At 34.6% G+C, this 25,996-nt stretch overlaps 1 protein-coding gene across 2 annotated transcripts in view; it reads right to left on the bottom strand.

Moving 5' to 3' along the window:
* Positions 1-227: 227 nt before the first annotated feature.
* Positions 228-25,996, bottom strand: part of NAB1 (NGFI-A binding protein 1) — a 43,674-nt gene continuing 17,905 nt past the window's right edge. The window contains exons 3-8 of one of the 2 annotated variants that reach the window (XM_036858931.1): positions 22,247-22,380; positions 19,795-19,846; positions 8,920-9,009; positions 6,577-6,736; positions 4,357-4,473; positions 228-2,797 (exon numbers count right to left, since the gene is read on the bottom strand). In XM_036858931.1, coding sequence (XP_036714826.1) covers positions 2,709-2,797; positions 4,357-4,473; positions 6,577-6,736; positions 8,920-9,009; positions 19,795-19,846; positions 22,247-22,380 — 642 coding nt within the window. In that variant the 3' untranslated portion in view covers positions 228-2,708. Of the gene's footprint in view, positions 2,798-4,356; positions 4,474-6,576; positions 6,740-8,919; positions 9,010-19,794; positions 19,847-22,246; positions 22,381-25,996 lie in introns of both variants that reach the window. The other variant, XM_036858929.1, reaches the window with a different exon arrangement.

The raw sequence follows: 25,996 nt of genomic DNA, 5'->3' as shown, positions 1-25,996 counted from the left end.
AATTTAGTTGGTTAGACATGGTGGGTAGTTTTCAAAATGTCTTTGTAACATTCTCTTAAGTGAGAACAAAATAAACCAAATTCTCTCTCTGACAGACCAGAGTACCTGTCTGCCAAATAACTTTATAAAAATGAAGGTAGCTGACAATAATATTTAGTCTTAAGGTATAAGCCCCTGGCCCCTAACACTCAAGCCCACACCAAATGAGAGAGGGGAGACAGGTAGGCTAATAGTACTGTGAGGAGTGCTATGCAGAAAGCTCTATAAACAGAGATACGTGGGGCACACAAAGTCTTTATTGCCACAGGAAGCAACTGCACTCATCCCATCTCACCAACAGCTTTAATAGTCACAGAAACGCAGACTTCACGTAATAAAGTACAAAACAGACTTGGGGAGAAATGGTCCCTTGGACTATATTGGTTGTAATACTGAGGTAACCAATTGACCTTGTTCAGTGAAAATACCTCTAACACAATGAAAACAATCAACTAGTTATAACATCCAATTCATATATACAATTCAAATAAAAATATATATTATTTGCTTCAATGTATAGCAAGTTTAATACATTAGTGTTTACAAAATAAAAACTGTATTCTACTGAAATTTTTCTTGTGCTTCCCCCTTATCACTAAGCATGAAAGACCAGAAAAGTATGATACTTAAGGAAACTTATTTATGGATTTAAAGATGCAGTTTGTGCGGTCATGAAAGACAGATAAATATTAGTTGGAAGATTACCACATCTTTAAAAATTTTTGCTTATTAAAATCTACAAACTTGAACCATAGACACAATTTTAAAAAAACCCACAGAATTTCTCAAAATAGATTAGAATACAGGAAACGTTTCATGAAACTACTGAGATACTAACCAGTTCTATGGCTAATATTAAAAACTGAACAATCTATGTAAATCGTATTCATACTATTTCTACGCACAGTGAACAATACAATCACAATAATCAACCTCAAGCTAGCAACAAAGTTGCAAGGTCCATAAAAAGCTTCTTCAGTGGGCAAAACACTATGGTACAATTAAAACATTTAGGAAGGGAAAAAAGCCTTTTAATAGTATAAAAGTTGTTTACTGGTGTTTCTACTGTAAAGCTATTCTACAAATCAAAATGAAAAAGGAATTATATATGTGACAGTGATCAGAGACTACAGTGCAGACATTTCATCTAACATTTGGCCGATGAATTTTAGTATAACAGATTATAACTTAATATTTTTTCATAGTTATGACCTAGAGCAGAACCGAAAACAACACAAAAAACACATATTCCAAGTCAATACACTCTTCTCAGCAATATCTGGGTTTAGATGAATCTGGAGGAAGTAGGTAAAGCTGTCAAACATCATCTCTTAAACCAACAGAAAAAAATGTAAATTGGTAGAAGTAGTATTTGTTTTTCACTATGGATTCCAATGTGAAATTCTAGTAAGTATGCAAGTATGTTATTAACATTTAAGCACACCTTCATATATAGGCATACAACCCATTAATTAAATAGGGAGAATTAAAACAGATTTTCAAGTTAAAATGAGTTTTAAGAAAAAACTGCATTCATAAATCTGAAAAGTATACGAAAATGAAATTGTAAAATAAATAATATGTGTCAACTAAACTTCCATAGAGATATGCCTGCAAATGTGGATGCACTGATTGTCTAAACTTGTGATGGTCTGCATGGGAAGACATTCCCCAGGGAGAGCCATCTAGCTTCTCTGACTCTGGTGTGTAGAGAATTTCTGGATATAAAACAGTACTTACTCTACTATATATTATAGCCTTTGTTAACAGTCACCATCCTTATCACATTTAGGGTTAACTTACTATGTCTTAATCTATATAACACATTCTGAAATAATAATTTTAAGTCAAGGCTTTTACACATCTGTCCACTTGTTTCTAGTTCTCTGTCCAACTAATAGCTTCCTATTTTTGTTATACCTTAAGTAGCTATTATAAAATGCAACCTGGGTCAACTAGGTAAGAGAGGTTTTTCTACTCTATTGCTCACTTTTTTGACCTTACTCCAGTATTTATTAACTATGTGCCTAATTAAGCCAGTAAAAATGGCATTTGACTACTAAGAAATGACACATTTCCTATTAAACAATATCAGTTTTATCAGATATTAAATCTACAACATTTTCCTGACTTAAATTGAGTATTTGCTTTCCATTTTTCCAAAGTCATTGCAACTTTGCCAATAACTACATCACTTAAACTTTCTTTTTTATGACTGCAAAGATTCTAAACTCTGACATACAATAATATTTACGCAAAACACACAAAGTAGACAATGAAATTTCAAGTAAGATAAACTGTATCCACACCTATTGGCCCAAACAGGTCTCAACATCTAGATTTTACTTCTATAAATTATACAAATACATTGTACATTCTTAAATAATTAATGCTTACAATATTAATTTGTAAGCCTTTCCACATAAAATGACTTACAGAGGAATGTGGATCAGTATTTCTGTTACAGATTGTAACATTCTCTTAATTTTCTTTTGTGGCTGTAGTTTTGTCTTCCTGGTTTCCACAGATTACTGGATCAGTCCTTATGCTTTGGCTATGAAATCTGTTTGTGCTGAATGAGGCAACATTGGTTATTAAGGCTTATTTCTATGATGGAGCATTATCCTTAAATCTGATGCCATTTCCAGAGAACAGTGGGAGAATCATAGCTATCTTGAATCTTCAGGCTCTGTTTTGATGACTTTCTTTTCTAAAGTAAAAGCTGAGTGAGGGTAGTCTTTTAAAATCCCCAGGCTCTCTGAATAAAAAGAGGAACACAAAATGTATTGATACTTTAAATCAATGGTCACAAAAAAACAAACTCAAACAAACTTATAAACAAACCCCCAAACTCCAAAGCAAGCAGTATCAACTATTCATGACTCTGCAATTCCATATAAAATTTTTATGTTTACAGAGTTGAGGTTAAGAGATTGGATTCTGGATTTATATTCCATTTCTGCCAATTACTAGCTGTATACATCTCTGGGCAAGTTACACACCGCTCTAAGCCTTAGTGTCTCCATCTATAAAATGGGGATAGTATCTATACAGGGTGATATGAGACTTAAATCATAAAATGTATGTAAAGCACACAGCATATAGAACCTACTGATTTTTATTTAATGCTTGGTCCAAAGTGATACATAAAATATATAAAATAAAACTGGTCACTCGTATACAACAAAGTTACTGTCTAAAATATTTACTATCAATGAAGACATGAGGCAGAAAGAAAACTTCCATGTTTAAACATGAACTATTTTTAAAAGTTTCTCTAGCCATGAAACCTTAAGGTGGGAGAAACAGGGATAAAAGAATGAAGATTCTATTTTCTTAAGGACTCATTCCGCCAAGTTACATGAATAATTATTTCAACCTCAAACAAATACTATAGAATGACAATAAAATGTAATATTTACATGAAGTACTAATACTGGGGGATACACACACACACACCCACACACTTTAAAAAGGATTCTAGAAAAGTAACCAACATTAATAGCTTATCTGAAATTAGGCAGTTCACTTTATGAATTTCCCTCTCTATACAGAAATTCAGCATAAGAAAAGGAATAAAAATAGTAGCTATCATTTACTGAGTTCCTATCAGCCAGGCAATTCATATAGGCTATCTTGTTTAATCCTCATAACTATTCTATGAGGCAGAAATTATTTCTATTTTACAGATGAAACAACTGACTTCAAGTAACTCCTAAAGTTACTTTAACTCAAAGATTGGATGATACCAGATTCTTTCAAATGGTGTTGGTGTCTAATACTTTAAGTCTGTATAACTCACTTTACTTGGATAAAAACATGAAAACACCAAACTATAATAAGGAACAGTTTGTCCTTTTACGGAGTTCAGTTTACTTCTGAAATACAAATATCATCCCTCAAATGCAGCTGCATGAAAAGTTTAGATTTTGGTACACAAGGTTTTCTTAGCAGGACAGCAAACATACAGTCCACCAATTTCATATTATGAAAGGCTGGAAAAGGGAATTACATACCTGAAACCAGCCATTTATTATCTGGTTCAGAATTGTGTATAAAGTCACCATTCATGCAATAGCTAATCAAAATGATCTCAATCTTCAAGAGCTTTTCCCTGTCAGTCCTTTGGAATATCATGTTCTCAAAAAGACTGGCTATTAATATGGCAATCTACTATTTCCAAGGGGAGAAAACGGACTAGTAACATTATTAGTAATGACCCTTTTTTAAGGAGGGGGACAGTGGAAGTTAGGAGATTAGAATAGAAAGATGTTTTATTCAAATATTACTCCCTCTAATCACATCCCACATTCTCACCTGATGAGTGGGACTTCGCCTCACTGGAGTAATGTCTACTCAGCTCCCCATCCACCACAAAATGATGGAGTTGTCTGTTCTGTAAATTAGGCATTCGGAGGTTCAAAGGTCTTTCGCCTAATGAAAAGAAAAAAAAGCAGTATGAGTAATTAAAGACACATCATGGTTTTTCTTAAAAATAAGTTTTCACAAATCGTCTGAACACTCCTTAGGAAATAAGTAAGGAAAGTCAACAGGCACTGAAGAATTTAAATAGCTGGAGAAATATCTAAAATAATAGTTTAGGAGGAAAATGGCAACTCATACTAGTCTCAAGATTTACCATTCTGCCAGGACATTTTGAAGAGCTAATCACAAACTAAACAAAAGACTGAGATTTCCAGTATGCACTCCAACTCTGGCAGATAATGCATCACCTCTGTAGGGCATTTTCTTACTAGTGCAACCATTTTACCAAGGCAGGTCATTAACCACATAACAACAAATACTACAGAGACAGAGATGGCTTCAAGCCAATTGCCCATTACTAGAACAACAACAACAACAAAACCTATGGCAAATCCACGAAAAAATGTAATTAGAACAGATATGGTAAAAAAGGTTTCATATGCCAAATCATACTCTATCATAAACCTAAATCCATCATACTTAGGAAATTGTTGCCCTACACTGGATTATCCTGGGGTCACAAATTAGAGGCATCAAATCTTTCATTAATGCCTTTGCATCTTAACTCCAGTCTTTTTTTTAAAAAAATTAACTAATTAATTAATTTATTTTTGACTGTGTTGGGTCTTCATTGCTGCGCACAGGCTTTCTCTGGTTGCGGCGAGCGGGGGGCTACTCTTCATTGCAGTGCGCGGGCTTCTCGTGGTGGCTTTTCTTGTTGCAGAGCACCGGCTCCAGGCGCAAGTGCCTCAGTAGTTGTGGCTCACAGGCTCTAGAGCACAGGCTTAGCAGCTGTGGCGCATGGGCTTAGTTGCTCCACGGCATGTGGGATCTCCCCAGACCAGGGCTCGAACCCGTGGTCCCCTGCACTGGCAGGCTGATTCTTAACCACTGCGCCACCAGGGAAGTCCCTTAACTCCAGTCTTAACTGTCAAGGATGACTGGAGAAGTTAAACAAGACTTCCACTAAAAAGTTTCTGTACTATTTTAAAAAGGAAGAACATTCTTTGCCAGTACTCTGATCTGCTGATGTGTAATGTTTTACTCTATAGTTGAAGAATGCTGGTTAAGATGGTATTCTTACTTAGAAAGAAATCTTATTTTTTTGACTACAGTAACCACTCTCTGAAAAAAGTATAATACATTAAAAAAAAAGTCCTACAAAATTGTTTTTCTTCAAACACTATCACTATTTGAAACTAGAGGATCTATTTCTATACCTATATGCTATACATCTCCCTCCACTCAAGTGCAAGCTCCAAGGGAGCAGGGACTTTATCTTATTCACTGCTGCATTTTCAGTGCCTAGAAGTGTGCCTGGCACATAGGAGATACTAAAAAAATATCTGTTGAATGAGTGAATGACAATGACTTGGGATTTTCTTCACATGTGGATACAAAAAAAATGAAATAATTTTTAAAATGGTAAAAATGCTCATGAATCAAAACTTTCTACACCTGAGTTTAAGAGAACAATTTCCAAAGTATACACCACACAAAATATTTTCCTAGGGACTACAGGCCAATGTGAAGCCTGAAAGAAGACAAAATTTCTACAAGTCTCTCCATTCTTATACTGTCTCTTCAAATCTCTGTACTCTGTCATAGTACTTTAGAAGCAGTCACCACATTCTCTTAGGAACCAAATGTTATAAATTTCAGACAAATCTGTTTATGAAGTCTAAAAAAATCCAAAGTTTTAATCTTTTAAAAAATGATAAACATCTCCCATGGAATCCATTTCTTCAGGAAAAATGATCTGTACTGTTTACATCTCCCATTCCCATCCACCCTCTACAAAATACATGTCAATCACACGTGCCAGCTATTGTTTAGGGATAATAAGGTTAAAAAAAAAACTCTACAAGTTATATTTGCAGGAAGAATTCTTTCCTTTTTAGAAAAAGGGACAATTTAAAAATTAATTTTGATAGAGAACCTATAAAATAATCTCCATAAAATATCAAGTTTAAAAAATCAGCAATTTTTTGTTTCCCTTTGAAGTACACAGAGTAGCTGGCTCTAAAGGTGTGGGTCACTCGAAAGATGTACCTTGTCCATCAGCATTATCAGAAGTCAAGCCATTAGGGCTGTGCTCTTCTGAGCTTTGCCTGTAAAGTCCTGCACACAGTCTTCTTTCAGCATGCTGCAGTCTGTCATAGCCAGCTTGGGTGCAAAGGAACTCCATCTGCTTTGCCATCACCTTTTCAGGCTGCTAGTAAGTAAAGTGAAAATAAAGTAACTAAAACATTCTAGATTTTTTAATGGTTTAAAGATGCCAATTTCAGACTGCAGCAAATATATTTAGTAGTCATTAAAATTAGTTCATACTTCATGTGGTATACACGTTCCATAAATATGCACTGATGTCTATATCATCATGTTAAAACACAGAATGTTAGATTTTGTACAAAAGGAAAAAAGCTTTCTGCTCAATCCTATAAAGAGAATTCCATTCTAGCTCAAAAGCAAAATAACCTTAGCTTTGTTTTCTAAGATACCGAGTCCTTTTAAAGATTTTTTTAAAAAGGAACCTCAGAGCAACAGCAACATCTGTTATAAACTGCTTCTAAAACACAGGGCAAAGTCTTGGCATTTTTATTTTAGGATCTGCCAGTACACAAACTCTGATATGATGACAGTATATTTGGGGGAGAAAAGGTGTAAAACAGCTGTCTAGAAGAACAAGACAAACACACCTCCCTCTAAAATTAAGCAATGCAAATTATGCAGAAAAATATCCGTGCCGACGAGGATCTTCACCTTCATCGTGGAATGAAACTGAAGTATTTTCCAACCCATCATAAAAAGACATGTTTTAAAGTACACAATTAGTTGGCTGACATATAAATTTATCTCTGCATGTGTTCTCTAAGTCCCTTCTCTATGCACTGCTCTAAATTACCTATGTGTGATAATACCTATGATAGTCAAAGCAGTGATATTCTTCCAAGGAGGTAATAGTCAAAATACACAGATAGGAATCACTGCCATGCTATATAGAAGAGCAATACAAGGCATCTACTATATAAAACTATATATATGTTACAAACAATCCTGATTCACAGTAGTAAAAATCAATAGGTGAAATATATTAACTCATAGAATAGGATAAAAGCTTATACTATTATTCTGAATCAAATAAACGAATGGATAAAGAAGATATGGCACATATATACAATGGAATATTACTCAGCCATAAAAAGAAATGAAACTGAGTTATTTGTAGTGAGGTGGATGGACCTAGAGTCTGTCATACAGAGTGAAGTAAGTCAGAAAGAGAAAAACAAATACCGTATGCTAACACATATATACAGAATCTAAAAAAAAAAAAAGGGTCTGAAGAACCTAGGGGCAGGACAGGAATAAAGATGCAGACGTAGAGAATGGACTTGAGGACACGGGGAGGGGGAAGGGTAAGCTGGGACGAAGTGAGAGAGTGGCATGGGCATATACACACTACCAAATGTAAAATAGCTAGTGGGAAGCAGCCACATAGCACAGGGAGGTCAGCTTGGTGCTTTGTGACCACCTAGAGGGGTGGGATAGGGAGGGTGGGAGGGAGACGCAAGAGGGAGGGGATATGGGGATGTATGTATACGTATAGCTGATTCACTTTGTTACACAGCAGAAACTAACACACCATTGTAAAGCAATTATACTCCAATAAAGATGTTAAAAATAAATAAATAAATGAGATCAAAAGGAACCATAACTTCAATTCATTTAAATTTGTTACTAATTAATTAATAAAATTTCAATAAGATTTCTGAGGGGGAAATGTATTTTTCATCCTCTTAACATGAAAACACAAAACTTGGCACTACTAAATCTGACCAAAAGCAGTCACTAGTGAGAAGATCAACAGGAATAAAACTTACCGTACTTTCTAAAAGGCAAAAATGACTTTTTAAAATGTTAATTTCTGTGTACACGATTAAATAACTTAGCAGCAAAAGCACCTGAAGTTACATATTAATTTTTCATTATACATGAATTGAAATGATTCAACAATAGCTACAATGTTGACTATTAATATTTTATTGAGAACTAGAACTATTTTATCTCAGAGTTGTATTACACACATAATCAACATGGCTGTTTTCCTGGTATCAAGTTGCTTCTTTCTTAAGTAGAGAATCTGTATTAATTCCTACAAAACTTCAAAGAATAAATAAGTAGCAGATGTCGGGTTCTGCTCACAAAGCAAACTAAACCTAGTTGATACTGCTATCTTACTGATACAGCTGTGGATCAGATGACATTGTAAAAACAACCAGAAATAAATTCAGTCTTTGGATGAAACTGAATTTAAAACTGAAGCTAGTCGAAGCAGCCATTTGTTTTTTAACCTACAGATGCTGTTATGAAATAGTAACTGGTGGTTGACGTTACCTGTGAACTAAGAGCAGCGAGTTCCTCACTCTTAGCTTTAGCCTGCTGGAAGAGTGTCTGCACGGAGTCCTGGAAATCTGTAAACCCATCCTGTGGGTCAAAGAATATGTCCTTTTTACTTTAAAATAACCATATTATCAAAAACTCAGAAAATGAAGTAAAGAAATCCACCGTAATCCTATTACCTGAATAATCATGATTAAGATTTTAATGCACAATACTTCATTTCAGTCTCTCAAGGTACAATTACCTTATTTCTACAGTTGTAACCTCAATAAAAACATAAATGAAAAAGATTAAAAAGTTTATACATCCACAGTGTTTTACACTGGAACACAGATTTTATGATCATTGATAATAATGATTATATAACATTTCATCTGGTGGTTTGACAATTTAATCACTATCTTCATATTGGGCATTTAGATTATTTGCCTTATTTTTGGTTTTATGAAAAACACTGCAAAAATATTTTCATGGAGACAGCATTTTCCATAGTTTAGATGATCTAATACAATAGGTTCCCAGAAGTAGAATTAGTGCAAAGGGATGAACATTTTTATGTCCTTTACATATGTTACTCAAGGGCCTTTATTGTATCATAAGCAATATATGACAGTTTTCCTTGCCAGTACTGGGTGTTGTTTTCTTAATTGTTGCCAATTTATACTTTTGTTTTGATAATCAAAAAAATTTTTAATTTTGTATACTATAGTTGTATATACTTATATTTTACTCTGTGATTTCTTCTATTACTATACAATTCAAATAGACATTCTCCTTTAGAGATTTGAGAAGTACTCAAATCTACCCTCTAGTTTTCTAAAGCTTTATTTTATTGTTTCTTTTGTTTTTTAAATTTAACTCTCTATCCCATCTGGAATTTATTTTGTTATATGTAATGTGGTAAAAGTCCAAAGTAAATTCCCAACCTGAATTTCTGCAGAATTCTTCCATGCTGACTTGTGATTTCTCCTTTACCAGTTCAAAGGACAGGCGATAGGGCTTTGGAATTAGAAAGACCTGCACTTGTGTTCCGATTCCACCACCACTTACTAGCTACATGACACTGGATGAGTAACTTAACCTTTCTGAACTTTAGTTCCTTCATATGAATAATAAGGATAAGAGAACCTATCTATTAGGGTTGTTGTGAGCTAAAGTAAATGAGATATTGCCTTTAGCATACAATAACTGCTGAGTATCAGTATGTATTCTTATATATTCTTATTTATATGTATTCTTATATTAAATAGTATATTCTTATATTAAACATAAGTATATTCTAAGTATATTCTTATATTAAGTAGAGTGTACTTGGGGCACTGTACTCCTGCACAACACTTCAACTTAAATTATTTCCATTTTATACCATACACACACACACACACACACACACACACACACACACATATATATGCAAATCCGTTTACTAATTTTATTAAGTCTTTTTTTGGCCTGTTTAGTGCTCCACATGAAATTTATAACTACAAACATCATGATAGCGTGGTTTTACTAACTTTACTGAAAACTACTCAAGGAACCCTCAAAGACATTGTCATTAACCTCCAAAACATTTCTCTCCTTGTTTGATAAAGCTGTATATTTGTAGCAAAGGGTGAATAATGAAAAACTGAAGTTGTTATATAATAACAGAGCAGAAAATGTTGTAATAATAACAAAATATGTACCTTATTTGAAAAATGAAACACTGGTTCAAAGATTTTCCCCACTGGGGTCTTTTCAAAAAAGTATTTCTCCACTGCAAATCTCATGTTTTCAAATACTTCATCTACCAAAATTCATTTCCTAAGTAATAATTAACTTCCCATTTTTTAAAATTCAAAGACATGAAATAAAATAATTAGAATCAAGAACAAATAAATTTAATATCTTGAAATAGTCTTATGTAGCTCCATGGTGGGTTATACAATCAGCCTCCTAAAATTATTAAAAATAGCCACCTTTCTAGGCCCCTACAAGACCAAGGACCCCAGGCTTTGAGGAATGTATAGAATATAATCATTAACTGAGCTAGAATGAATTTTATACAAGTGTATACACTTGAAATCTAAATGAAAAGTGCACTTTTCTTAGTCATTCCATTTTTCTCCTAAGAATTTACTTAGGCCTAAAAATCCAGCTTTATCTTTAACAAACTCTCCTTTAATTTAAGTTCTAAAGTTCAGTGAGGTAAGCTAGTAGGAGATTTAGAAAACAACATCAATAAGAGCAGCTATCATTTTTCAGGTGCCTACAATGAACCAGTTCCTGAATATGTTCTGTAATTTACTTATATTGTCTCATTTAATCCTCACACAAACAACCCTGGGTTTCCCTCATTTTACAGCTACAGAGATTAGCTTCAAAGCCTATGCTAAAATCACAAAACCCTTGAGTTGCCACCTTTATGAGACTCACAACAGTACATAGAGGCATTTCTTTTATTTCCTTTACTTTAGAAGACAGATCCAAAAAAATATTGCTGTGATTTATGTCAAGGAGTGTTCTGCCTGTGTTTTCTTCTAGGAATTTTATAGTATCCGGTCTTACATTTAGGTCTTTAATCCATTTTGAGCTTATTGATGTATATGGTGTTAGAGAATGTTCTGATTTCATTCTTTTACATGTAGTTGTCCAGTTTTCCCAGCACCACTTACTGAAGAGACTGTCTTTTCTCCACTGTATAGTCTTGCCTCCTTTCTCGTAGATTAATTGGCCATAACTGTGTGGGTTTATTTCTGGGCTCTCTATCCTATTCCATTGATCTATGTGTCTATTTTTGTGCCAATATCATACTGTTTTGATTACTGTAGCTTTGTAGTATAGAACTACCATATGACCCAGCACTTCCACTCCTGCTTATATATTCGAAAGGATACATGCACCCCAATGTTCATAGCAGCATTATTTACAATTGCCAAGATATAGAAGCAACCTAAGTGTCTACCAACAGAAGAATGGATAAAGAAGATGTGGTATATATATACAATGGAATATTACTCAGCCATAAAAAAGAATGAAATTTTGCCATTTGCAGCAACATGGATGGATGTGGAGAGCATTATGCTAAGTAAGTCAGACAGAGAAAGACAAATACTGTGTATCACTTATATGTGGAATCTAAGAAAATATAACAAACTAGTGAATATAACAAAAAAGAAGCAGATTCATAGATACAGAGAACAAACTAGTGGTTACCAGTTGGTGGGGGCATAATATAGGGGTGGGGAGTAAAGGTACAAACTCTTGAGTGTAAGACAGACTCAAGGATGTATTGTAAAACACGGGGATACAGCCAATATTTTATAATAACTCTAAATGGAAAGCAACCTTTAAAAACTGTATAAAAAATAATTTTTTAAATAAATTTAAAAAAATTCTTTAAGAAAATTTTTAAAAATGGGGATAACCACAGTACCCAGCTAACTTCAGAACAATTTTAAAGAAGCAAAAAATTCTTGAAAAACACTCAGCATAATGCTTGGCATGCAGAAATTAACCCAATAAATGTTTGTTACTGATACTTATTAAGTTAACCCAAAAAGCCACCAGATTTAATCAAAGTAAAACAATAGCATGCTGTAAGTGATATTACTATATTTCTGTGATACAGGGGGAATAAGATAAATTTTAGAAATATTTACATAGTATAGCTATCTTAGAGAATGAGCTAGGCATTTAACACTAAAACCACCAAGAGAATATTGACTATATTGGTGGGGAACTATTTTAGTGAAAAAACAATGGAAATCTAGAAACACTTGTTTATTCACTCAATCTTGTTTACCTAACAGGTTCTATCCTCTGAACTCAGTGATGGGGATACAATGACTCCTGCCCTCCTGACAAATACAGTGTAGAAAGGGAAATGGACAAAGAGATCCAGAGCACAGGGGAGTCACTGTGTCAGGGAAGGCTTCCCAGAGGGCATGATGTCTTGGCTGAGACTTGAAAGAAAAGAGATCTCTAGGGAAAGAGAGCAGCTTTATATAAAGGCCTAGAGGCAAAAAGAACAAGATACCCTTGAGAAACTGGAAAATACTTAATACAGTAATATAGGTAACACAGGGAATACACTAAGAGGGAGTGGTCTGAGAAGCTGGAAACCCAGGGCCAAATTCTATGAGGCCTTGTAAGTCATGTTAAGAATTTTAGATTTTATCCTAAATGCATACAGAAGTCCTTGAAGATCTAGGGAAAAGACTAATCAGATCTGCATTACAAAACCCAATCAGAATGAGATGGGGATAATGTACTGGGGGAGGGGGGTCCAGGATGGTGGTTAGAGGGCTGTAGTGAAGACAGAGACTAGTGGCCTAGTCCCACACAATGGCAGATGCAACAGAGAAATACATGAATTCCTGAGCTATGGCTTTGGCAACTGGGAGTTTGGTGATAACATTCACTAGAATCAGAAACTCAAGACCAGGAGGTTTGAGGAGAGAGCAGAAAGTTGATGAATTTCGTTGGGGACATACTGAGTCTGATCTGCTGCTGGTGAGACCTCTGGTAGGCAGATGCACTGACTGTGGAACCTGGGGTAAGGTCAGGGTTGGAGAACCAGATTGGAGAGTTCCAGCCCATCAGGCCCTGAGTGGAGTGAGCCCAGGCCGGAACCCCCAGGAGCTCGAATATCTCAATACTATCTTTGATGGAGTTTGCAGAAGGAGAAAGGAGTGATCTAATCTTCTCATGTTAGGAACCAGAAGTGTAATCTCAGGCAAGAAAGTTAACCTCATTATTTCCAGTGTTCCCAGTTTTTAAACGGAGATTAAAACATAGCTTAACTGCCCAATGGAGATTTGTGGGGATTAAGTTAAGTAATGCAAATAATAAAGCTTGAAAAATTATACATTGCTATACAAATATATGGTGGCATAATTATCAGGATTATTAACCATGAGAATATTGAAAAGCCGGAAGGGGGAACTTCAAGCTCTACATGCAAAAGTTTTTAGAAAATGGACACTGCTCCATCATTAATAAAGAGAAATACAAGCATGCAATAAGAAATAAATAACAATAAATAACACAGATCAGTAGTCTCTCTGCAACTGGGTACATTACTCATTCTGATTTTCTCTCAATCTTTGACAGTTCATCGTGGATGGAAAGACTACTGGACTGAGTAGCTATCACTTCATGACATATAAAGTAGGTTTGTACTCCAAAATATATGACTTAGAAATAAAAGTGAGAACATTCCCAAGAAAATGGTCTCTTTCACATTATGTTTGCTGCAGGACTCTTTTTATATGTCTCTGAAGCTTTTTTCCCAGGAACCAGCTGTACCATGCTATGAGCAATTTATCTTCTTGTCATATTCTTGGCTGCTGCCATTAATCACAGTGTTCCCTTACGAGACTCTGAGTCTAAGCACTGAGAAAATAAAAGATATAGGGTGGGATGCTGTTCATGACCTAATTACTCTCATCGCATTGGTCTCCACCCCCATTCCTCCTCATCCTTTCCACCAAATACTAGCAAGTTGCTTTAAAACCACTGCTTAGCTATCTTTAAAACAACTTGTTCCAACAGATGTTCTCGGCCTCACACGTGCATTTTCCCTTTCTCTACTCACACTTTCTATATGAATAGCAGACTGTAATGCTTCTGTTTTTCTGATCCAGAGGGGAAGAGTCTACATCAAATTAGACCAGCTTTCTTTTCAACAAGCTCAGTAACAGCGTAGGTGGGTATTCTGACCCTCTTCCCTCCCCCTTCCTCACTCTGCCACCCCCAACCCACTGGAACTGCTAGCAGATGTTTCCTCTAAGTCCTTCTTTTTCAAGCCCTGATTCTCTGACTTTCTGGTCTCTATTAACAAACTTCATTTCTTTCATCCAGTTATCTCTGATTGCTTTGCACTCCCAGCCCACACAGGATGAAGAATGCTGTCACCTCTCATCTCTTTGCCTAGTCTCCAGCAATTTCAGTGAACGAAGAAAACTGACAGATGAGATATGAACAGTAACCGTCCATTTAGTCAGCTACCATCGCCAGGGCTGAGACTGGTTGTTTTACACATCCTTCCTCTCTTCTAATACTTATTATACTGGAGGCAATGACAGGGTTTGTTCATAGGAGATGTTCTTGATGAAAAAGAAAAGATATCAACTGAATCCACTTATAACTAATTTTTAAAAAACTGAGAGGAAAACAAGAGAGCCAGGGACTTTGGCTCTTGATTTTTCATCTCCTTTAACTGGTAGTCAAGCCATCTTAAATATGTTCTGTCACAGGTAGAGTATAAATAAATCAAACTAATTTTTCTTGATTTACTGTTTATCTTCCCAACACACTGTTTTTCTTCATTGTAAAAAATGAGTATGTCAAATGGTGGTATCTTATATTTAAATACATTTTGTCACTTATATTGTTAAATTTTCTACTCAAAATGTATAACTGTTAAACTTCCTTGCATTAGAAAATAACTGTGATTCTTTCCCCTTCTTCAAAGACTACCAATCCTGTGCACACTTTGCCCTTCTTACCGTACTAGCAGGAGGAAAGGTATAATCCGGATAGTGTTTTTCACACCTAAGATACTTTGTGAATGCTCATTAGCACCCAGGAGAGTGGTATTGCTTTGAAGTTTAGAAGTCAGACCTAGATTTGAAGCCCTGGCTCTGCCACTGCAATGTGCAAAGTTGGGCAGGTTACCAAGTCCTTTCTGAGTCTCTCCTTGGCTGTAAATGGAAATCATAAAGCCTCCATATAGAGTAGACAAGGTCTGTGATAATTTCAAATGCCTAGCAGGGACAGGCATACAACAGATTCAATAAAAACAGCTATTTCAAAAAAAAACCCAAAAAACAGTTACTTCTACAACTGACCCAGAGCTGGATTTGAGGCCTCTGATCAAAAAGAAAAGAATAAACGTAATCCATTTGCAGTTTAGCTGAAAGCAGATTCACACAGAAGGTTGTATTCCAGGTGGACAAGCTATTCATCTAGCCTCAGTAGGATATTCCCAAACCTCACGTACTGACATATAGGGCTAAAGAGGCTTTCCTTAGAGGCTGCATTCCAAATGACAGGCTACCCTAATAAGGCCTCCCGAAGTTAGCAGGCTTTTTCCTCTGTGACTATCTCATATATTCTAGGAACTATAAAGTTCAAAATCTCTATGTTTTTTAATGTCTTACATGCCCTGTAGGAAGGCGCACTATTCAAGGACAAGAGATTATCCTGAGTACTTCACAACATATATCCTGATATTAAACAACAACAACAACAATGACAATCAAATAAATAGTTAACTATCCTTAGGGCAGGAACAACCTACTATATAATAAGAGGAGAAAAACAAGACAAGGATTTAAAATTTCATTCCACCCAACCCTTCACAAGCATCAGGAAAATACATCATTTAGCAATAAGTAAACAACTACTGAGCTTGAACAAAGCACTAATTTTTTTTAGTGTATACTCATGCACTGAAAACGGCATACAAGAAAACGTTTCTCTTTCCTTTACCCGTCTATTTTGAGTTATTTCTATTTCATCTACTGGACATTACATTTCTTTTTGTTCTCTGATCTTAAAAATGATCCTTTTAATTTTGTGTATTTTGCAAAGGATTACACATTACACTATATACATGTGTAGGTATAAAAATGATCTTTTTAAGATCGAAAAAACTTAGCAACTTGGCATGTATGCTCATTGGTTGCTGTCAAGGATTTTGGAAAAATAAAGATGAAAAGGAAGAGAAAAAAGGACTCATTAATTTGAGCCTAGTAATTAGGAATCTTATACTGCTTTACAATGGGCTAAGCTTAAGTTTATTTTTATATTACTTTTTCTTAATAATAAGCTAAGAATCACAAAACAAATAATCAAATAAGACAAACAATATGTTCAAAGAATTCTAAAATCTTTGTAGTTTTACTTATGACTGTCCTTTGTGTCAGCCACATATTCTGGACAAACTGGTCTCATTGTTCTCTAAACACACAGTATTTTCTTACCTCTGTGTCTTTGCCCATGCTAGTCTTTCTTTGCAACTCCCCTCCAGCCTCCACCTCACATCCCTACCTTCTGAAATCCTACCCTTCTTTTAAAACCCAGCTCAGATGGTATCTCCTCAATAAAGCCTCCTCTAATCTCTCCTCATGCCAGAAATTCTCCTCCTCCTCAGTGGACACAGAGAAGGTAGACATAAATAAAGTACTAACGCTTGGTGAAAAATCTTCTTAGTGGAGTAGTAACCCTATATGACCAATACTAACTACCTCAGTATCAGCTTCCACAACCAAATGAACAGCTCCAGTATCTCGAATTAGACTTAGAGTATACCACAAGAGAATTTAGACAGCATTTATGCCAATATTGTGTATTTTGCAAAGGATTACACATTACACTATATACATGTGTAGGTATACACACACGTATAACACACACATTTTGCAGATACTGATGCTCTGCAAAACACAAACTTTTTAAAAAACTAAGCAAAAACAAGACAAAATTAAAACAAACCAACAAAAGTAAACTACTGTCCTAAATTCAAAGCTAAAGTCACTATTCATTTCTGGGAACCAAATCAAGAGTTTAGTGTCTATAAGAACATTTACAGACACCTGGGGTTGATTAGTCACTTGTCTATTTAGGAAGGGTTAGAATTGTTATTCACAGAAAAAGGAAACACTGATTATCTTAATTCTAAATCCGCAACTGTTCAAATGGCTTTGTGATGTCTAGTAAAGTAACAAACTAATCATATAGAACTATAATTCTATTATCTCTAGTGGAATATAAAGGACTAGAAGGGTCACATCTAATGCTATAACCTAACATTGTGAGCTCCTAAAAAGAAACTCACAACACTGTAACTGGATACAAGAAACAATTTGTTTACATTTCAGATCAGGGCCATTGAGAGGGTCAGAAAGACTTATCAACACAGTCTAACAAGAAAACACTATAGCTCCAAGAGTCCATGAGATTCATGATTTCAAACTTCAACGTTCACTAGTGACCTCTAAAGCTAGACAAACCAGGGCTTAAATGTGAGAACAGCTTGAGTCATGATGACATGGAGGGCCAATGGTGAGAAAGAGAGGTGGATGTAATTTCTAACCTAGTAGCTGCCTACCTTTCCTGGCCATTGGGTAGGTTTTGTACCTTCCTTCCTCTAAATCCTCCAATGGCACATGCCTTTTAGCAGTTTCTTTGTTTATCCAATTTCCCTTTCAGTGGTAGAGTCACTAACAGCTAAATCCACAGGGATACTCTCTTACTCATTATCTTGAGATGCAACAGGAGAAAACTATTTCACTAGTTAGCTCTTTCAATGGCCTTAGGTCATTTCAATAAATTTTTTGAGTGGTATCTGAGGCTAACCCATCTTAAACATTATTCCAGAGCTAACAGTGAGATAGATTACAAATATAAGCACAATTTTAAAAAAGGTGCTCGTTTTGGACAACATTTTTCTCTTCTTTGAGAACCACTGCTTGGGGCTAAAGCTTTCAGAAGTCAAAGATGTTTACCCATGGCCATTCATCATTTCACCTAACAGATTTTATTAAGTTCTATTAAGTGCAAGGCACTATTATAAGCTAAGTAAAAGTAGTGGATAGACAGATAAGAGCTCTATTGTCATCTAATGGGGCAGACCAAAAATAAATTAAAAATAAATATATAATAATTTCAGAAACTGGTAAGTGCTATGAAAACAAAACAAGCCAGGACAAAGAGCCTTAATGTGATGTTAGGGTAACAGTGCCTCTTTAGAAAGGGAAGCAGGAAAGTCAGAGGAAACTCTCTGCTATAAGCTGAAGCCATGTGAAGATCTACAGAGGAGGAACAGAGAGGGCTGAGGCACAAATGAGTTTGACGTGTTCCGGGAACAGAAAGTCGGTCAGTGGAGCTGGGTGGGACACAGTAAGAATGGGGAAGTGTGGTAGCAGATGAGGTTAGAGATGCAAGCCAGAGTCAGATCATGCAGGGTCTTAGATGTCTCAGGAAAAAGCGTAGATTTTATTCTAGGCACAGTAGAAAGCCACTGGAAAGACTGAAGCAAGAAAAGGGATTTATGTTTTTAGAAGATTAACTCTGGCTTTGGTATAAATGAAAGATTATTACATACAAACAGATGCTACTAACAAATTACTAGTAAGAATAATTTGATCATGGAAATTTAGGGTAGTTAAACATAGCTTGTTTTCTTTAACTTGAAATTAAATAATGAATGGCTAAGAGTACTGACCTCCATCCCCCGCCCAAGAAAAGAAGGAAGGAGTTTCCTGACTTCAAATTTCTGCTCTGCTGCAAGACTGGCCTTTAAAAAAGTATTCAATCCAAATTAAGGAGCAGTCATTCTGAAACCAGTTCTGAGAGCCCTAAGAAAAACACATTTTTCTTGCTCAACTCACCTTACGACTTGCAGGTCTAAAATCAGAAGGACTGCCTCAACCATGATCCCCTAAAAGAGGCTTTTAATTACAGTAAAGTCCCCATAACTTGCAGCTACTAAATTGTCACTTCTCTCAGATATTTAATATAAAGAAATTAAACCTTAGCTCCTCTCAGTCTATTTGATACGATGACTAATGATGTAAATAAAATTATAAAAGGAATAGTTTAACCAGTAAAGAGTTTTAAATCTGTAAGAAACAACTATTTACAAATCAACCTTTGATAAACTGACTGGACATCAAGCTCATCACTGTTGTTTCTTTCTAAGAACTTTCTGAGTATCTTAGTTCAAATTACTATAGATACTTCAAAGCAACCAAATTCTATATAATTTTTAAGATTCTACAATTCACATTTTCTCACTAGTTGATGGGACCATTCTTTTTTTTCAGTTTGAACTAGTAAGCAAACATTATTAGCATAAGAAAATATAATACATAATCATACCTCCACTTTAATTCTCTTCGGGGATAATTCATCTCTTTCTCCACATTTTGATCTGAGGGGAATGGGGGAGAGAGAAAAACTTGAGAAGGTAACAAATTTTTCTAAAGGCACCTCAATCTATAAGCTTCCACCAAAACATATAACCCTGGAGCCCTGCCACCAGAAATAAGACTTCATAATGAACATTAAAATAGTGAAAAAGAGACTTTTTATCATTTCTAAATTAACACTGGGGAAATAGGCAGACACATTTATATTACACATTTTAAAATTATTGCACACTACCTAAGAATGCCTCACACAGAAAATACTCAATAAGTATTAATGAGTACCACATAATGAAAAAGGAAAAAAAATCAAGGAGGACTGTATTCCATGACACCCTTCATGGATCAGTATAATTTAGGATAAAATGAAAAAAAATGGCCATTTAAGACGAATGCTTAAGGCTACATGAGATTAAAATGCATTTTGTCTATCAGAACTATAAATGCATTTTCCCTTGACCTAGGGAATCCCTCTGCTGGGAATCTCTCCCACAGAAGCACCTACATATACATGAAATATAACTGCCAATTAAACGATGGCAAGTCATAAATTTTAAGTTATACCTCAACTTGAAAGATGTTAAAATGTGGAAAAATACACCTCAGAATCAACAAAATATGATATGTATGATGTTATTTACTGTGGTATTACTTATAATGGCAAAAGACTAGAAACGACTCAAGTATCCATCAACAGGGGACTAGTTAAATGAATCATGGTATATCCACACAAGGCAGTATCATGCAGCTGTATAAAATAATGAGGAAGATGTATATGTACTAATGTAGCAAGATCTCCAAGACATGTTAAACTAAAAGCAAAATACAGAATAATGTAGACACATGCTACTTACTGTTTTTTCAAAAAAAGGTATAAGTGAGAAAACTTATTTATATTTATTTACATGTGCATAAACAAACACTAGAAGGATGAAAAAGAAATTAATAAAAACTACCTACAATGAGAAGAGGAACAGAGTAAAAAGAGACAGAAATGAGAGTGCAACTTTTTTGCATTAGCTTTATACATAGTTTTGGCTTATAAATAATGTAAAAGTCTTATGTATTTTAAAATGATTTAACTTTAAAAATACATAAATGTAAATAAATACTACAAAAAATAACTAAAAGTTGTTGAAAGCAGTTGCCTCTGGGTCGTAGTATTCAGAAAGAAGGGGGATGGAGCAAGGGAACTGCTGAGTTTCGTGATAAGCCTTGTGTACTATCTGACTTCATAAATCATGTACACATACTACTTTGATTAAAGAAAATTATTTAAGTAAAGCAGTCAGAAAGAAAATATTGTATAATACAGTGAAGAAAACAAAGTCACAAAAATCAGCTCTTGATCACTCAACTCAAAAAAAATCTTGTAAATAATCCTATAATACTGCTGTATATTCTTATCCTGTTCATTTATTTTGCGTAATTTTACTTGTTCCCAGTTTGTAAGTATATGGGCTCTTGAGATAGGACAGACAACAAAGCTGCTATGAGTTGGGGAAAATAATGGTGATGACAGCAAGTACCTGTATCGGTGGTTTTCAAACTTGAATATACACAAGAATCATAGGAGATGCTTGTGAAAGTTTGGACTCTTAGGCTCCATCCCCCAAAAATGTGATTTATTAGAGCTGGAAAGGGTGCTTAGGATGTGTTTTTTTTTAACACACACTCAGTCATACTAATGCATCTCCTCAGAGAAGCAGTGGCAAGCACAACCGATGGTGCACTGGAAATCAGGTCCATGTGGAACAAGTGAACAAAATCAAAATGGTCTGCTATCTATAGACAATGCTTAGGCTTCAAGTGAGGATAAGATGAAGAATAATAAGGTATGTTTACATTAAATTTTAAAATCACCACTGCTTTTCAACATGGGGTTTTTTATTTCAAACACATGTTCCATATTGCCCTTGCTAGTAACCTAGTATTTTCCAATTTTCCTTTAAATACTGGGCAATGGAGTCTTTTTATCTATTCAGCTAATCTCATTAGATCGCAGACACCTTGCAAAAGGAAACACGTTGCTTCCGCAGAGAGTTCAACAAGTTCATGTAGTTGGTAGGGTATACAGATAGGTCTATAAATGATGACTAAATCCCATCATCACACTCAAAACCAAAGAAAGCATCTATGTGAGAGAAGAATGTCGAGAACCACACCAAACCAATGCTATAGTCCTAGGGAACTATCTTTCAAAAGACAATAAAAGAGGATTAAACAAATCAATGAAAACCACTTCAGCAATAATGTTTTGAAAAGTCACTTCACTGTTTAATCTTATAGAACTATAATCACACTTCAACTTTTTCAGATATGCTTATATTCTATCAATGGATGGTGTTTCAAGCTCTACTTCTAACAAACAATGCAAAAATACTGCCAATTAGTTAAACACTTACTTGGTGGTTCTGTAAGTATATTTATAGGTGACTTCTCGAGAAATCTGCCTAGCCAGGGCAAAAAGTTCATCTCTTCTTGTCAGTAGAGCGTTATCCTTCACACAAAGCTGAGCAGCCGCTTCATTAACAGTGAGCTGCATGTTCAAAATAAAGTTTTAAAAATTATAAACATTTTTATTTCATCAATACAGAAAATGTTTCACTTAAGAATATAAGAAGTCACATCATTATATAATGAAATCATAATTTATGAAAATCAGGATAGCCTTTACTCCTAATTAGTCCTACTGCCTAATTTCAGAAGAAAATCAAGTTATCTACATCTCTCAGAACTCGAACTAATCAAAATAGTCATCTTGGTTTTATTTATTTATATGCTTTATTTATTTTTGTTTAAGTAGGAGAGTTTATAGAAAATAAGCAAAATAAAAAGTTTAAAACTGTTCTGCACCTTATTTTGCTTATGAGAAACCAAGGGATATGATTATATGATGTGCTGATAATATTTCCTTAACTACAAGTGAGTATACATGGTCTGACAGATATTTTTTTTAATGTGAACTGACATGAAAATTCTTAGGAAGAAATAAAAAACGATTTTAGTTAAGTATTTATAAAATCACTTAGTAAAAGATAGCATTATCACAAATGAGGGTTATAATGGAAAATCAAGGTCTTGGAGTCACTAAATCTCTAAGATTCATCTAATTCTACTCTTTCATCTAAGTGTTAAATATTGCCAATATAGAGTTGCTAGTTGACCAAACACCTGTACTAAAATTTAAAATATCAAAGGTTATTCTAAACTGAAAATCTATAATTTGCTTATTAGACTACAAAATGTTTTTCACATAATTTTGTCAACTTAAATAGATGTAAGGAACTGCCAAGAGGTATATCAGACTTTTTTAAAAAGCAAGAAACATACTCATTCCAGGCATGATTGACGGCAAACTGATGGGATTTGATGGCACAGAGACCTAGGATGAGTCTTGCTCCATCACTTACCAGCTGTGTGATTTTGGACATGTAAAAACTTCTCAGAGCCTCAATTTTCTCAGAGGCAAAATGGGATAATATCACTACCTCCAAGGACTGTAACAAGAAGTAAGTGAGAAGACAGCTGGCACAAAGTTGTTGTTAGTGTTAGTTCTCGTTTTCCTTTCTCCCTACCCAGGTATCCCACTTTATTCACAGTTTTTCTTATTTAAAATTTTTGAATATACAGAGAAACAAAAGAAAATGAATGCAACATGCAGTCCTTCCATCCAGAATGACTATTAATATTTTAATGCATATTATTCCAATATTTCTCTGTGTACATATATACGTGTGAATGTAGATGTGTAACTTCCTTTCCTTCACTTATGTATGCTGCATTTTTTACTTTTTCATATATTAAGGCAGAGACTTAGCTTGTTTACATCAGTATCTGGCATGGTTAGTAAGCTTAATAAACACTGATTGACTGATAAATTTAAATATCCTTTACAATGTAATTTTTACTACCTAGATATATAATATTACATTGTAGAAAATAGCAATACATTATTTAAATCAACCTCACTCTGGACATTACCCTCATTTTTCATGTACTACAAAGAAAGCTGCGAAGAGCATTCTTAAATGTGCATCTTTACACACATATTCAGTTATTTACTTGGAATAAATGAGTACAAAGAGACTTCTTGGTCACAGAATATACTAAATTTTAAGAGATTTACATATTTCATCAAATTACTCTCCAAAAAAATTGTTTCAAATCTTAATGCTACCAACAATTATATGAAGAGTTCATTTCCCAGAATCTTGACCAACACTGGCTGTTATCTAAAAGCTTTACCAATCTGATGTATTTTCAGTGATGTTTGGTTATAATTTGTATTTCTTTGGCTATAACACTGAAATTTTTATGTTTTTGACTTATTTTAAAATCTGCTTGCTCATGGTAGCTGCCTGTTTCTTCTATTGCACTGTTTTGTTTCTTAGGGACTTGAGGAATTCGTTATGTATTAAGAGCATTAACTCTTCATTATATGTAGTGGTTTTGTTTTTTTATTTTTTCATAGTTTGTCATAAGCCCTATAAGTTTTGTCTTGAATGCTATGCACAGAAGCTCCCTTCTCACCCTAATACATATAAATGTTCTCCTATAATTTAGTCTAATGGTTTTATTTTTTCCACATATTTACTCCATCTAGAATGTGTTATGGTATACAGTATATGGTATGATATAGGTATCTAACATCCTCCTCCCCAGATTTCCAACTGTAGGTTACACTGGCTTATTCTCAAACACAGGCATACCTCATTTTATTGTGCTTCGCTTTATTGCACTTTGCAGATACTAATTTTTTACAAATTGAAGGTCTGTGGCGACCCTGTGTTATCTGATGATGGTTAGCATTTTTTAGCAATAAAGTATTTTTTAAGTAAGGTATGTACATTTTTTTAGACATAATGCTGCTGCACACAATACACTACAGTATAGTGTAAATGTAAGTTTTATATGCACTGGGAAACCAAAAAAAATTTGTGTGTCTCACTTTATTGTGGTGGTTTGGAACCAAACCTGCAATATCACCAATATGCTTGTAATGTGGCTACTGGCAACAAGGTTACAATAAGCCCAGGCTTCTTATTTTAAACCCATAACTGAATATAAAAACATAATAGGAGGAATTTATTTTCAGCTTTCTCCCCTCCTCCTAAAGAATCCTCAGTAGATCAATTTCTTCCCTAAGTGCTTTTGACAGGCACAGTGTTACAGGAGTTAAAAGTAAAATATACTTCAAAGAATAATTTCCTAAATAAATTAACTTCAATTTCAGCTTAGCAGTAGCTACAATGACCTTGAAAGATCCTTCTCAAGTTGCTTTTTTATGTAGCTGTTTCTTTTTTGTACTCATAAATCTAAATTAGTATGGAGAAATTCTGATTGTCAGTAAGATATTTTAATTGACAACATTCAGAGGTACCAGCTCATTCACAACCGCAGAAAATAAAACAATATTCTAATATTCCTTCCATCATCCTACCAGAAACCAAGAAAAAAAAACATAACACAATCTTTGTTATTGAATTCAGGCTCCAACAGACCGAAAAACTATACTGAACTCTCCAGGACCTCAGAGAGCCTTCTGGTAGAAAAACTGAGGCTGGAGAAATAACTATAGCTCACCCCAAGTTGTAACATGAAGCTGATTCATCAAGCTTTCCCCTCAAAAATGTATTTTCTGTATCTTCTCGATTTCATGCTCCCAGTTGCTAATAATTAAATCAATAACTATTATGATATATTTTAAATAGAAAAATGATACAAATACTCCAAAACCAGTAGTCATTCACTGCAGCACCAAGCTAGCTTTTTAAAAGTTCTAAGTTTCTAATTTTGTTAAAAGTATAAAATAAGATATTCTCCCTCATTGGTTTACTTCCTTCCTCCACTTCCTCCTTTCATGGCTAAAAATACCAAAATTCCACTCATATCTTCATGTAAAATATTTCTTAAAGTTAGCTTTCTATTATTTTTAACTAGATTTTAAAACTTTCTCTACTGGTAGTTATAATCTTTAACAATCAAATGATTGTGACTTTCCATTAAGTTTCAAGTAAGTGTTAGCATAAAAATACTACATGAATGCTGTGTGATAGGGAGGCTCTAAAGGCAATCAAGACTTTCATTTCTAGCACAGGGAGGGCTAGGTACCGTGACCGGCCCCTCTCACATTTCTCACAGGAAAAATGTTG

This window comes from Balaenoptera musculus, chromosome 7, assembly GCF_009873245.2.
Source record: "Balaenoptera musculus isolate JJ_BM4_2016_0621 chromosome 7, mBalMus1.pri.v3, whole genome shotgun sequence".
Classification (NCBI taxonomy): Eukaryota; Metazoa; Chordata; class Mammalia; order Artiodactyla; family Balaenopteridae; genus Balaenoptera; species Balaenoptera musculus.
Note: the sequence above shows the minus strand (reverse complement) of the source record. Positions and strands in the feature narration are given on the sequence as shown.